General features: G+C 34.9%; 1 protein-coding gene across 1 annotated transcript in view; it reads left to right on the top strand.

The window, feature by feature from the left end:
* Positions 1–15517, top strand: part of TMEM67 (transmembrane protein 67) — a 33149-nt gene extending 17632 nt beyond the window's left edge. The window contains exons 17-28 of the mRNA XM_014059103.2: positions 95–193; positions 549–635; positions 1666–1765; positions 2228–2367; positions 5260–5400; positions 6503–6583; positions 7227–7343; positions 8661–8777; positions 10416–10520; positions 11019–11121; positions 13612–13754; positions 15217–15517. Coding sequence (XP_013914578.2) covers positions 95–193; positions 549–635; positions 1666–1765; positions 2228–2367; positions 5260–5400; positions 6503–6583; positions 7227–7343; positions 8661–8777; positions 10416–10520; positions 11019–11121; positions 13612–13754; positions 15217–15297 — 1314 coding nt within the window. The 3' untranslated portion in view covers positions 15298–15517. The remainder of the gene's footprint in view (positions 1–94; positions 194–548; positions 636–1665; positions 1766–2227; positions 2368–5259; positions 5401–6502; positions 6584–7226; positions 7344–8660; positions 8778–10415; positions 10521–11018; positions 11122–13611; positions 13755–15216) is intronic.
* Positions 15518–15721: the final 204 nt, after the last annotated feature.

Here is a 15721-nt window from a genome sequence, read left to right as displayed (position 1 = left end):
TGCAGCTGTTTAGAAATCGCTTTTCTGATCATTTCCTTAGGGGGTGAAAAGTCACTCCACTGCAACTTACAAAAACATATTTTTATATTTTAAGACAGTTATGAAGTTTCTGCTTTTCTATGCCGGAGACCTTGCAAATGTTTTCTTCATCATCACAGTGGGAACAGGGATTTATTGGCTTATATTTTTTAAAGTAAGTTTTCCCCCTTTTTTTGTAAACAAATAAACAGTTCTGTAAAATTATAAGACATCTGAATATATGTTCTACTTTCTCTTTTGCCTTTTCTAATCAGACAATTCAGGCAAGTTCTGCATGTTAAATGCTTTTTTTTTGCTTTGATGCTTTTTCATTAGTTTCTCCCCTCTAAGTGCACTTGAAAATAATAATAGATCTAGTTGGTACCTACCCTATTTTGCTTTCAAATTCATTACCTTTTGAAACTCTGTAAGTTTTGCTATTTGCAGTAGTTTGCTATTGTGTAAGTAATATAAAACCTAGTATGATTAAACAAGTGTAATTGTATTATATCTTGTTCGTTGCTCTTCAGGCACAGCAGTTTGTCTCTGTTTTACTACCTCAGCCAAGCCAAGAAGATAAGTTCATTTCTTACGTTGGATGTGCTTTTGTTCTGAAGGTAAATATATGCCCTTTTGATTTCCAAAAATATAAAGTGCTACAATTTATCAGTGTAGTTTGGAAACAGTCTGCATTCCTTATTGTCTGAAGGGGGTGGGGGAGCTTTATAGTAGCTTCTTTTTGGGAATATTATTTTCTTATCAGTGTTCACTAGATAAAAATTCAAAGTAAGACCTGATAGCTGATGCAACAATTCTTGCTAAATGTATTTTTGAAGTCTAGTTGAAAAGTCAATCATGTTGACTTTCTAATTTTCAGTGGGAACATGAAATTGCTTTTGGGTCTGCCCTATGTCAGACATAATACATGCATGAAGAAAGCTTTAGAATAAGCCTGAATTCTATCATAGTTGTAACTGAAAAAGAACATGCCTTTCTCCCCATATCCTTAAAAACAAAAGCATAAGCTTTTTCTGTTTGAAACCTCTTAGGTTTTTTTAATCAATCTATAAGTATTTGAAAGTATAGTACATATGCATACAACAGTGAAGCATAAAGATTCTGTATATAATTCAGCACTTATAGGTAGGGAAGAAACCCAGATAACTTTTTACAAGAATTTAAAATTTGTATTCTTTAGAATTGCAGTTTAAATTCAGTGAAACTTACACCTGAATAAATACACTAGGAATTGTGTTATTACTGGGAATTTCCCACTGGAAAAAGCTGTTAAATGAAACAGTTTGTCCAAAACGGTACTGGACTTCTGTTTATTAGAAGCTTTCAAATGGAGCTGCATCACTAGCCAATCAGGGATGATTTATTGGAAAGCTTGGAAAAGATGACCCTTCTAATTCATGCATTTTGTAATTCTCCGATCTGATTGGGATTGCATAGGGAATTTCCAAGTCATCCATCATGTAAAACATGCAATTTCTGTTGATGGCAATAGGAGGCAGAGGTATTAGACTTGACTTCTCTTATTATTATTTGATGGGTGGTAGTGTTATGGTTGCTTTTCTAGAATTGTCTTCTTTTCCAAGACAATAATTTTAGGTGTTTTTTTTATTTCATCTTAATGATTTTTAGGCGCTGCACTTTTTGCATCTACTTATTTCCCAACTTACTACAGATATCTTTTTCATTGATTGGGAGCGTCCAAAAGGAAAAGTTCTTAAGGCAGTAGAAGGTATAAAATGTTTTTCCTTTGGTTGGTTGATTAACTTGCTGATTTCAGAAATGGTGCAAATATCATCCTAAGCATTCTATGCTTATATATAGAAGAGCTTTACTTTGTACACACATATGTAACAACATCTATATCTTCATTCTCATATTATATATGAAGTAACTGTACACATTCTTTTCATGTTGTGGTACTGTCCATATGGTTAACATGTAAAATCCATTACACAGTTTTTGGATAAGTAATGAGTGCATACCCAAATCTTTAACATTTACATACTGGATTATATAAAAGAGACTGGGGAGGAACAAAAATGCATGAGGTTATTTGATTTCATTAAACATCTATGGTATGTTTTTTATTAATTTTATATAATCTATTTACATAATCTAATGTAATCAAACTAGTGGTGTATATGTCATTGAGGCCAAAATAAAATCTTTAACATACGTTTCTTCTCTATAGGAGAAAATGGCATAAGAAGTGTTTCTGCACCAGTCAGCATATGGAGAACATACTTCATAGCAAATGAGTGGAATGAAATTCAGACCATTAGGAAAATAAATCCTCTCTTTCAAGTGCTTGCTGTACTCTTCTTTTTAGAGGTGACATTTAATTTTTTTTTCAATGTTCCAAGACATAATTGGGTCATGAAAATTGAGTAATGAAAAAAAATCACATTTATAATCAGTAGTCGTCACAAACTGGGCCTCCTAAAATACCAGTTTGGAACATGCTTAAACTGAATTATGTAAACTGGACATCCAACAATGAAATTACTGTATACATAATAATCAAAGCAGTAACACTAAATATATATGAAGCCACTTGCATACAAAACAATCAAATAGTCACTGACCGTCTATCAGGAATGTAATTCTCAGTTTTATGAAAGAAAGACAAGGGTAAAGTCAAAGGAAGCAGAAAACACGATTTTGAGAAGTTCATATTAATGGTACATTAATGGAAGGGCATACAGCAAAAATGAAAATGAAGGTGTCTTGTTACAGCAAAGAAATTAAAGAGATTTGCAGATACTCAGGAAAATAGGATGAAGATAACTTTATTTGTAAGAAGAAAAAGGATTTCTGGTTCAGGAAGAAGAGACACAGATGGAGAATGTTTCCTTCTTGTGCAAATTGGTTGCTTTTGTCCACTTGGTGCACTGGAAGATGGTTTAGCTCCTTTAGGATAAAGAGAAGTAGACAAAGAGAAATACAGAAGAGTTTCTTACCAGAGTAGGAATCCCCATGTTTATGTTCTTTTGTTTGAGGGCCATTTTTATACCTTTTTGGAAAATTTAAAGAAATCAAAACCACCATCTCACATCATAATTTAAGAAATAGCAATAGCCCTTTAGACTTATATACTGCGTCATAGTACTTTATAGCACTCTGGGTAGTTTACAATGTCAGCGTATTACCTCCAAGAATCTGGTCCTCATTTTAGCAACCTGGGAAGGATGGAAGACTGAGTCTTGAGCCCTGTAAGGATCAAACTCCAGGCTGTGGGCAGTAGTTTGTCTGCAATACTTCATTCAACCACCGTGCCACCAGTGCTCCTAAAGTATCATACAAAAGAAGAGATTTTTTTTTTCATTTTCTTTCCTACTTGTTAGTGTAATGATTGTTAATAAGCACGTATTTTTTTTAGTTTGATTGCCATAGACTAACTCCATATTGTCAGTGATAATTCTAAAGAAAAGACAATGTTGAATGATCAAGAGCAGCCTAATATGATAAATGTGAGCGCTGGAATTGTCAATTATTCTGTCATTTAAGATTTAGGATTTTTTTCTTTTACATTCAACATCAAAAGTTATTGGGAGTGTCTATTTACATATACTCATCCAGGCCACATTTATAGATTTACAATCATAATTCAAGAACCATTGGAAGAATTCATCAGGAGCAGCTTTCAAGAGCTGACATACATACTTTGGGTGCATCTTGGCTGAGTCTTAATAATGGAAAAGCTTCTTTGATGCTTTTGCTAAGTTTGAACTTTTGTTTTCAATTACTGTCTAATTCTATCCAACATGGATGATAGCTTCCTGACAGTTCCCTTTATTGTGCACTAATATTCAGCAAACAAAAGCTGTATCAACTTCTTGTATACTTTTATAGCCACATATTGAATGGCCACAATACAATAAAATATAATAAATGAAGTCAGGCTACAGCCAAGAACAATCTCCCATCGAATAGGAGCAGATGCTGTTTGGATTGAAATATGATTGATTTATTACTACCTCATTTCCTAAGACAGACAGGTTAATGGCTTTTTCTCTGGACATATTTTTTTTAAATATAGCAAAAGAACCAATGTTCTTATTTGTCAGACATGCAAATTCCATTCTGTTACTTCCATTATTTTACTAAAATCAACAGCTATTCTGTGGCTCAGAGGATATTTGAAAGACTGGAAGGGCATTCTGGAGCCTTTTAGTGTAATTTTATTCATGGTTTGCCAGTGTCAAATATGGAATAAATCAGGCAAGGGAAGTCAAATCAGGTAATCCAGTATCTGGGAGAATGACATAAAATTTATATTATTTTCATTCAAAACCCTTATATTAGTGTTCCTGATCTTGAATCTGTTCAATAAATAGATTTTCTAGCAGAATAAAAGTTAGCTGATGCAAACTTTTTATATAAGACATAGATAAGAACATTTTTTTTATTCATGTAACTAAGATAAGAGAAAGATGAGTATATTACTTCATAATAGTATTATGAAGAACTTTAATTTACATTCAAGTTGCCATCTCCTTCTGCAGATTTAAATTCAAGCTGCCAACTCAAATATATAAAGCAGAAAGTGAAACAAACAACTGAAGAATGCAGTTATTCATGTGAATTATAAAATCCCAAGTCTAATATTATTTGTTGGTTTCAATTTTTGCTAGGTATCAACATAGCAAAAAAATAAAAAATAAATATTAGCTGTCCGGACAGGAATTATAACAAATGCTTAACAAAGCTAAAGAATAGGTTTTTCAACTGATAAGTATTACCTTCTGACTTTACTACTCCAATCAAGTACCATTTAACGGTACTTTATTATTGCAAGTCTTCCTGTACCCTAAAGCCAAAGCTGTGATGAATTCGCTCCAGATTGGATCCTGCAACATTCTCCTGAGACATGTACTGTATCGCTTTCATTCGTTAGAAAATCTTTGCTAATGTAAATTGATATTTTTAAATTGATACCACGGTACTCATCTGGGCTTCATTCCAAGGGGCATAACAAATATTAAAAACAGGTACCAAGCAAATAATGTGAGTTACCACATGACCCTTTATTTTGACTGGAAGGGATAGTGTGTCATGAGGCAGCCAATACCAGCAAGTTCTATCTTGCGCGTGGAGTACCAGGAGAAAGATTGAGTACCTGGACAAGATTTTTGCTTCAAAATATATGGAGTGCCAAATTTGACAAATTTTGAAGCAGTTGAATACCGAGGTATGACTGTAATTTGTTTGTTACTTTTACAGGTTGTAGGATTTTCAAACTTAGCCTTAATGGATTCATCTTCTGGTCTAACTAGAAACCCTGAAAGTTACATAGCACCCTGGAGCCGCATTTTGAGATATGGTATATCCACCGTACTTTGGCTATTGATTGCTGTAATTCAGGTAAAACTTTGTAAAATCATTTCATTGTGACTACCTTCACATCAGATGATTCACATTCATTAAATGATTTTATTATGCATGAGTCATCAGCATACTGTAGATACAGTATCTACAATAAATTGATAAAACCCAGTTTCTCAATTTTTTCTCCAGGAGTGGCTTTATGGACGTATTACTTTCAGGAACAAAATTAAAAATATATCTCAAACGATAATGAGGCAAATTGTTATAATTACGCTGACTTCTCTAATAATGAGAGAATAATGACAGAATTACTTTCTCTTTTCACAATTAAGGAGGATTTGCACCTGTGTACTAGAATCTGGTTTTCTTAATATATTGTGATCATCCCCCAAGTATGCATGAATTAAGAGCCTCCTCTTGGAAAAGTCATTAATAAGTATTATATATAACTTACTTGATTTTATTGGAAATAAAACATTTACTGGTATTGAAATTTTATGGAAATAAAATTGAAAAATTCTAATATGTTTTAAGCTGAGGTCTATGACATTCATTCTATCATATTTTGTATACAGAAAGGAACATCACTGGAGGTCAAAGGGCCTATCTAGAAGCCTCAGAGAGAGAAAGACAACATTTGTAAATGTTCATATTGACTGTTTGCTTGTAGCTCATTTCACCCAAACTGGGCTGGAGTGAAGACAATCTGCATCTACCTGGGCATTCCAACCAAAAATCATTGGGAATCAGAAAATTCCATGCTGGTTCCTCCTTCATTCTGGAACGTTTTTGTTTGCTTTGTTGGTTGGTTATTATGGAATTGGCAGAGTTGAAAATATCTTCAGTTCTGCAAACCAGTCGCATGGCAATGCCTATTTAATTGTTGTTAGATTTGTGTTTTGCCTTTCCTTCTGGAAGTGAAACAATATATAGTACTCTAATTTCCATTTTTTCCCCCTCCAAAATAACAAACCTGTAGGGCAGATAGAATTGAGAGGAAGTAGCTGGGCCAGTCACCAGTGAGCTTTCAATTTGAACCTTGGTTGCCCCAGCCTGGTCTGACATCTTAATCAGTGGCTAAAATAGAAAAACAAACACTTCCTTTTTTAAACTTATTAATAAATCTAATTTTTCACAGGTGGTATATTTTTCTGTCATTTATGAAAGATTTGTTGAAGATAAGATCAGACAGTTTGTTGATTTATGCTGCATGAGCAATGTAAGTATTTTATACTTCCAAATAGTGCCTTCCTTCAAAAAGGCTGTTCATATTCAGACATTTCAAAATTATATTTGAAATGATGTGCTTTGTCAATATATCTACAGTTAGTATACTAATAATTTAAATCCCAAATTACTTTATTGAAACTTTTTTTTTACTAAAACCCATATGGGTTTCATTTCTTTATACTTTTACTGATGTAAACATTTTAAAAAGTCCCATCCATAGGAAAGCTTCTGATGATATTCTGAGATAAATTCAGAATTCCATTTTTCAAGTGATGAATTCAGAGGCGAGCCACAGGCAAAAAGATTGATTTTCACTTTTCTTATTTTAATCCCTAGTGTAATGTCATTTAAATATTTAGCAAAACTTCCAGTTGTTGCTAACTATTTGTGCTGCATTCCAGTCCAATAAAGAACTTGTGCCTACTGATAGCCTCATGTAAGTTAGGGTCTCATGATCACACATACAATTTCAAAATGCTTCAAAATTAAACATATTTTGGTTTCCAAATATACAGTTGCTTATGCTCTGTAGTGATGACATAATGCATTTAGAAAATACAGCGGTCAGCAGAATTATTCTTGTTATCTGAATGTGTACTAAAACTCTTCATTTTCCTTTTCTCATATTGCAGATTTCAGTTTTCTTATTGTCAGAGAGATGTTTTGGATATTATATTCATGGGCGATCTGTGCATGGCCACTCAGATACAAATATGGAAGAGATGAATATGAACCTAAAAAGGGAAGCAGTAAGTGAAGAAACCAGAAGAATGGAAATCTAAAATGGTTTCATTCTAACAATTTTAATTGTTTAAGGAACCTGCTACCACCTTAATTAAGTTCATTTCATTCATTAATACAGAGCTAAGAGTTTATTCTCTTCTACCTTCCCTGCATAAGAGCCAAGGTGGCGCAGTGGTTAAATGCAGCACTGCAGGCTACTGCTAGATTAGCAGGTCAGCGGTTCAAATCTCACCGGCTCAGGGTTGACTCAGCCTTCCATCCTTCCGAGGTGGGTGAAATGAGGACCCAGATTGTTGGGGGCAATATGCTGACTCTCTGTAAAACCGCTTAGAGAGGCCTGAAAGGCCTATGAAGCGGTATATAAGTCCACTGCTATTGCTATTGCTATTTGATATTTCAAAATATGCCAATTCTGTCACAGCTTATGAAATTTACCAGAGACAAGTCCAAATAAATTCTTTCACATGAACTTAACACCGCAATGAACAATATTTAATTGGAAGATGTTCAGAATTTCTGCTAATACAAAGAACAATCCATTGTCTATTCCAAAGTAGTTTTTAATGTTTGTATTATTTGTATGGTTGCTTTATTTATTTATTTTGACCTTTTTTGTATTGTTCATGTTTTAATTTTAAGACATCCAGAAAAAAAGTAATAATTAAATTATTAAAACTTATACGAGTATCCTAATGAATTTTGGTCACAGAGAGGGCATCTCTAGAATAGTATTCCAAAAGTTAAGATGACAACCAGAAAGGCACAACCAAAGCCCCATCCCCTTTTAATCTGCTTTGTAATGTGCATAAAGAGACAGGTAAAGTTGTGGCTGCCATCTTGACTTTTTTTCCCTGATCTCCATAGATCTCCCTGAAGAGAAACTATTCAACAGAACTATTAGAATATCAATATTATCTTTCGCCACTTTTTGGTGGTGACTGTTCTTACCATTGTGAACTATATTTTATATCAAAATTTTAGATTCTTCACAGTTCTAAATCACATATTGTACACATTCTGTTGTGATAATATGGGGCTCCCAGACCTTAGCTAGAAAATTCCAGATGGTGGCAAAGAGAAAATTTGTATTCCAATCCAATGTTCATCCAGATTTTTTTGCAGCTTATCTGATCATCTTGCATTAGTGTTACTAAACCTTGACAACTTTAAAATGTGTGTACTTTAACTTCCAGATTTTGTTGTCTAAAATTTGTGGTGTTAAAGTCCATACATCTTAAAAATTGCCAAGGTGGAAAAGCGCCAACCTACATAATACATTGTTAAGTTTCAATCTTTGTACGTGTTATTTCATCAATCCTCAGGAAAATCTGTGTAGCCAAAGAGGCTTGTTACCAAATACAGATGGCCAGACGTTTCAGATTTCCATTTCAAGCAACATGAGGCAGCAATATAACAAGATTCATGAATCATTGACAAGGGTATATATCTTTTTATTGTTAAGATTATTTGCTATCAAATATTTCAAATATAGTTTTTGCAGGAATATATGGGATCCAATTCCTGTGAAAATATGGTATTTGATACGATTACTTTTCTCACTTTTGTGTATCTTTGTATAGCTAAGGATTCATTTCTCATTTGTGTGCTATATAGGTGGATCATTACCCTACATTCATACTCCTACAGTTTGACTGGAATTTCTTATTTTATATGTGTATGTTTAAATGGTTAACGAGGTTCTTTTAGATAGCAGTGTTAGTGCAGAATACTGTATACTCTTAGAAGAGAATAAATGTAGGCCAAGGTTGTACTGTGAAATTCTTGGTGCTCTCCAAGCTTGGTTGTTTGTTGTAGACGTTTTGTTACCCAACTAGATAACATCTTCAGTGCTAAAAGGGAGTGATCGTTTGCACTTCTTATATAAAGTAGCTTGTCAGTATTTGGTGGCAGTGTTGTTTTCTTCTGGGTAGTTCCTAGATGTTTACTGCTTGATTGTCTGATGTTCATCCCTACTTACCTGAGTGTCGACTGCTGTCAAGGAACTTTTCTAGTCTTTTTGTTTCTTTTTTAGTTTTTTAAATTATCACCATAGACCACAAACCAATTAAAGCCCTCCAAAAGATCTTAAGTAAACTAAAAGATCCAGTAGCCCAAGGGAAGAAAAAAACAGGAGTCATCTACATCATACAGTGTCAGGCTGCCCCAAACTGATCCCTTAGAAAAGAAATACCCTCAACTCCATTAGCTTGAAGCAAAAGGTTTTTTTACTATAGGACGTTGGTTGCAGTAAAGTCAGGATAGTTCTAAGATTTTCCCATGCGAAAAAGATACAGAAAAGGTTTCCTTCTCCCATCACCCCAGCGACCCCCTCACCAATCAGGATTCACCAAGATGTTATGAAAACATTGAAATGTTGTGGGCAATTCACATTCTTTTCTCAGGATCCATGGCCTTGGTGCTTCTGGTACAAACCGATTCCAGGCTTCTCTGGTCTCCATCACCTGTCATTACCTCTTCCCTATTCTCCACCACATACAAACAATCATATTGTCCATTTGTCCTCTACCACCACACCCCTTCAGCCTTTGATAGCAGGAACCAGCAGGACCTGACATACAGCATGAAGACTTTAGCAGCCACTATACAGAACAGACCGGCAGAAGATTAGCAAAGCAGTAGCAGAGCACAACTAACAATCAGGAGACACAGTGAAAACTCCTTAATTTCATAACACATGGACAACTTAATCATAGTGTCAATTGGGGAAACTGTGAGGATCCTAGACCAAACTAAATCCAAACATTCTAGGAAATTCCTGAACGCTTGGCATTTAGACAAATCAGCCATCACATTCACATAAAAGGTAAACAACATTTACAAACCATTCGAGACAATAAAAAAAGTTAGAAAGGAAACAGAAAGACTAGAACATCTCCTGACCAGCAATCAACATCCGGATAATTATGGACAAACACCAGATAAACAACCAAGCAGTAAACAATATTGCAATAATTGCCTTCTTCCTGGGCTCAGAGAAAGTGACTAGTCAAAGGTCAAAATGGACCTGCAAATATATATGCTTCAGATTAATTTTTATTCTCCCATTTTTCTTTCAGAAACGTGGTCCTGTTAGGCTTCTGAATTCTTCTGCAACCACATTTGAGCAAAGCACAAAAGCATACCACACTATGAATAAGTTTCTAAGCTCATTTATTGATCATGTATGTATTGATTTAACATGTGAAATATTGGTTTTCATGTGATTCTGAGGTAGCTTTTTTAGCTTGTGTTACTTTCATCTAAGTCTTTCGATTAGCTGTAATATATGTTTTGTCCCAAAAATGGCTCGTAGTTGTTCATTTAATATTATTGAAATTTCTAACATGCTTTTTAATATAATTTGTGAATATTTTTAGCTATAATACCCAGAACATGTTATCAGCTCTAACAATATTCTGCTAGCCGATGGGGCATTATTATTATTTTAGTTGTGTTTTTGTTTTTTGGCTTCATCTTTGTTTTTGTTGTTGTTCATCTGTATAATCATCATCGTTCACACAATTATTTTGTACTGTTTATTCTGTTATGCTTAGTTTGCAAACATCGTCTTACAATGAACACATTATTTAGTTTTGCTGTTACTGTTTGTTTGAAAGGAATTTCATAATGAAGAGTTTCTTTTACTTCTTCTGAGTTGTTATATTTTCCTTTTTTAATAGGTTCATAAGGAAATGGACTACATCATAAAGGACAAATTACTATTAGAAAAAATTCTTGGAATGGAATTTATGGAACCAATAGAAAAGAGCATCTTTTACAATGGTATTGCCTCAGATATTTAATTTATGATGGCAAAGGAAACCTAGCAACTTATTTCAATATGCATTTTTTTTTCTTGCACAGCATTTAGAGTTTCAGAAAAATGCCAAACTTAACTATATAACATATAGCTTATAGTTTCTACTTTCTATATGCATGTATTTATGACGATTAAATCTGTCAGCAGTTAAATACATCAGGCTGTAAGTGAATGGCCATATTTGCATATTAGGATAAGCCAAGCTCTACTGTCGCAGTTCTCCTTGCTTTATTGCTCCTCAAAACTTATACTGTATTTTCCGAACTATAAGACGCACCAGAGTGTAAGGCACACCATGATTTTGAAGAGGCAATTTTTTAAAAAAAGTTTTGCATTTTGCAGGCCTCCCAAACCCTCTGCAGGCCTCATTTTTTGCAAAAAGGGAGGGGCATGCAGAGCTTTGGGGGGGCTCTTAAGAGTGCTCCTGGGGCCTGGGGAGACCCAAAACAAGCAAAAACCGGCCCATTTTTTGCAAAAATGGCCCTTTTTTGAAGAAAAAAAAAAAGGTGGTAATGCAGAGGTTTTGGGGGACATGCAGAATGCTCCTCGGTGCTGGGTGGGCAAAAAACGGCCTATTTTTAGCTCTTTTTTGCTCTCCTCAGCCGTCAGGAGCACTTTGCAAGCATCCCAAACTCTCTGCATGTTCATTTTTACAAAGGGGCGGGGTTTCAGTAGGCCAAAAATACTGTATTCAGTGTATAAGATGCACCCAGATGTTCACCCTCTTTTTTGAGGGGAAAAGGTGTCTCTTATACTCCCAAAAATATGGTCCTTTCAGTAGTGTTGCCTCTGCTACATCTTCTGTTTACAATTTACAGAATTTGCAATTCTAAATAGAGGTTCCTTAGATGGGCACACATTTCACACCCTTTTTTCTCTCTTAATCTGATGTCAGACAAAATACTCTTAATAGTTAAAGAGGAACAGTTCCATCCTGTAGTATTTGTCCAGACAAAACTAATCAATTTGAGTTTTTAGTTATGTAATGCATGTATCAGACCAACATCCCTAACAGAATTGCTGCAACTAAAACTAACATAGTTTCTAACTAAGTCATAAATTAGCCTAATTATGTCCCAAAGATGTTAACTTGCAAATGTGTTACAACCTGTTGGGGTAATAATCCTCCATCTCTACAAACAGGTAGATAAATGTTTTTTTTTAATGCTGGTAAAAACATACTCTCTTTACCAAAAGAAAAGGCAGAGATGAAATTAAGCGGTTCATCTCTTAATCTCCACCACTGAAATTAAGAATCCTTCATCTATCACTTTGCTTAACTTCAGCACTAATTTTGAGAATGGAGTTTGCTTTATAGAGAAACCAAGCAGCTTTCCGTTCTGTTCATACTGGCAGAAGATTAGAAGTGTGATCACTTTTTCATTCTGAGGAGTCTTGGAATTTTAGCAATTTGGTCACAAATAGCCTATTGTTCAATGCAGTTTAATTTTTTACTAGAAGGCTAGTCAGGTCAAGTTTGACTATCAGGACAATCACATGTCCTAGCAACATGTGATTTTTGTGGCAACAATCTGAAAATGGTTTGGCATTGTCTTCTTCCAGATTCTCTTTTCAACCTCCCAATATATTTTGCAATTCTGATATTTCCTGATGGTCTCCCATCCAAGTTCTAGACAATAATCTTTAAAACTTCAGAAATCAAATGCTTCTAGTTGTATTTTCAATTGTATTTTGCTTTTAAGAAGGGCTTTTAAACTGTATTATGCTCTGGTAGAATTGAAGAGACCGCCTCCTGCCAATTACCTCCTTGCGACCAATAAGATCGCATAGATTAGGCCTCCTCCGAGTTCCATCTGCCAGTCAGTGTCGACTGGCAACCACACGGAGGAGAGCCTTTTCAGTAGTAGCTCCGACCCTTTGGAACGATCTCCCCGTGGAGATTCGTACCCTCACCACCGTCCAGACCTTCCGCACAGCCCTTAAGACCTGGCTATCCCGTCAGGCCTGGGGATAAAGACCACAATCTGTCCCCACCCGGATGATGAATGAATGTTGTGTACTATTTTACTCTCATGTATTGTTTTATGTTTATTGTTTTGTACCCCCCCCTCCCTATTTTATGTAAGCCGCCCTGAGTCCCCTCAGGGAAAAGGGCGGCCTATAAATGTTAATAAAATCTAAAAAAAAAAAAAAAAGATACATTAAACACATTAGATTGCTTGCAACAAAATATAACTTGAGTTATATTAATCGAATATAACTTGAGTTGTATTAATTGAAGAGATCTATATACCTTTTTTTTCACCCAAATCGGTACAGATAGTTCGTGTTTCATTTAGCATTCCTTTGGATAATAAAAGATGGAACTTAGTTTGAAAAAAAAAACATTCTAATAGTAGTTAAATTTTATAAAATAAACTTTTTTTTAAAGGGAAGTTATTAAGCAGATTTATTTTTAATTTTTACCTTTTATTTATTTTTCATTTTCACAGATGAAGGTCATTCTTTCAGCGATATTCTTTATTATGGCAATGAAACTACCCTTCTCATCTTTGACATGCTGTTTTTTGCCATTGTGGATATGGCTACTCAGAATTTTGTTTTAGCAGCTGTTCTTACATATTTACAACAAGAGGTAAATCTCACGATTCAAATAACATGGAAAATGCTTCAAGGTTCCAATCTGTCATTTATTTACATCTTATAGTTATCCTGTGGGAAATGTACATTATTACAATTATTAATATCTACAAATTGCTATATACTGTGTATAAAAAATTAAAATAATCCATCTTTTCCAGTTAAAGGAAAAGGCAAATCACACTGGAACAGAGACCAAAGGGGAATATTGAACATTGGTTTCATTGGGATCCCATAAAAATAATGTTTTAAAGATTTATATTTAAACTTTTTCGTGGGTTCTTTTATCCTCCCAGAGAAACATTGTGCAATTATACCTGGCAATATATAACCTATTGTTATTTCATAACTATGTTTACTATTAAGCAAACTTAATCTCGTGTGGCATTTTCAGGAAATACTCTGAATTCAGTGCATAATCCTCTGGTAATCTCCCATTTGTTAATAACACCTGACTGTTCAAACAGCAAAGTGACATGGTTTCATTTGTTTGGTTGTTAGAATACCTCTAGAATTGCCAAAGAAATTATAACTCGCTACTCTCTGAAAGCCTGAAATAGCGTATTTAAGACTGGTCACTGTAAATTGATATATCCCCGGGATGGCGAACCTATGGCAGGCATGCCACAGGGGGCACACGGAGCCATTTGTCAGGGCACGTGAGGCGTTGCCCTGACAGCTGACTTTAGCCTTTTTTGTTTGTTTGTTTGTTTGTTTTTTGAGGCTATTTTCGCCCTCCCCAGGCTCCAGAGGCTTTATAAGAGTCTGGGGAGGGTGTAAATAGCCTCCCCGGAGGCCCTCCGGAGGCTTTAGGAGCTTTCCTGAAGCCTCCAGAGCGCAAAAAAACGGCCCTATGGGCAAACTGGAAGTTCGGGAACAGAATTCCAGTTTGCTCGTATGGCCGGTTTAAGCCCTCCGGAGCCTTCAGGGAAGCCTCCTGAAGGTCCCTGAAGGCTCTGGAGGACTAAAAACGGCCCTACGGACAAAAAAATGCCCCTATTTTTGCCCTCCCCAGGCTCCTATAAAGCTTCTGGAACTTGGGGAGGGTGAAAAAAGCAAAAAATGGGGGATTGAGCTTGTCATGCACGCATGCGCATTGGGGGTCACGCATTGCATTATGGGTGTGGCACGCCCGCGCACGATCCCCCTGCACTCCCCCCGCTTTTGGCACACAAGACAAAAAAGGTTTGCCATCGGTGATATATCCTATAAAGTGATCATAATGCTTTACTTTTGATGTACTTCTTAGAACTCCAAAGTAGTATGAATACACATTAGTGGATGTCCCTCTTTTTATCACACAGTGCAATATCAATTTGTCACAAACTAAGACAATAATCTATATGAGATTGAACAGTATGTAAGTTAACAGAACAGCTCATGGACATTTGTTGCTACACAAAGAATATTTGGTTCAATTTGTAACATAACATCTGAATCTGATTTTTGTTCTTAAGATTTTCAGGTTCATTCGTAATACAGTTGGGGAGAAGAATTTAGCATCTAAGACACTAGTGGATGAACGATTCCTGATATAAATGGGGACAAAACTACTTTATTGAACACTATGTTGCTCTGAAAAAATGTTCCACAAAAGAAGAATCTGTTTGCAGTATTATTTAAATATTAATGTATCCTACTTTTCTTATGTGGTATACTGGAAAATCTATTTTTGTATGAATTAAATACTTTGGTATTTGTAGTAGTTCATAATGAATACCATGCCCTAAAGCATCAATAAAATACTATAAAATCCTATTGTCGATATTCCAAAATAAAATTCATGCATTAATTTTGTAATTTTATACAAACTCAGATTTGTTACTGAAATATTTCTCCATGGTGGTTATTCTGAACATATTTGCATATGGTTTAAATAACCTTTATGGGTTTATAATTTTACAGACTTATGAAGTAGTTGATTTAGAATACGTAAAGTATTTAAATACCATTTTTAATGTT

Source organism: Thamnophis sirtalis, unplaced genomic scaffold (genome assembly GCF_051295495.1).
Source record: "Thamnophis sirtalis isolate CommonGarterSnake01/CBP01778 unplaced genomic scaffold, rThaSir2_p1.2 scaffold_2, whole genome shotgun sequence".
NCBI classification, from domain to species: Eukaryota; Metazoa; Chordata; class Lepidosauria; order Squamata; family Natricidae; genus Thamnophis; species Thamnophis sirtalis.
Note: the sequence above shows the minus strand (reverse complement) of the source record. Positions and strands in the feature narration are given on the sequence as shown.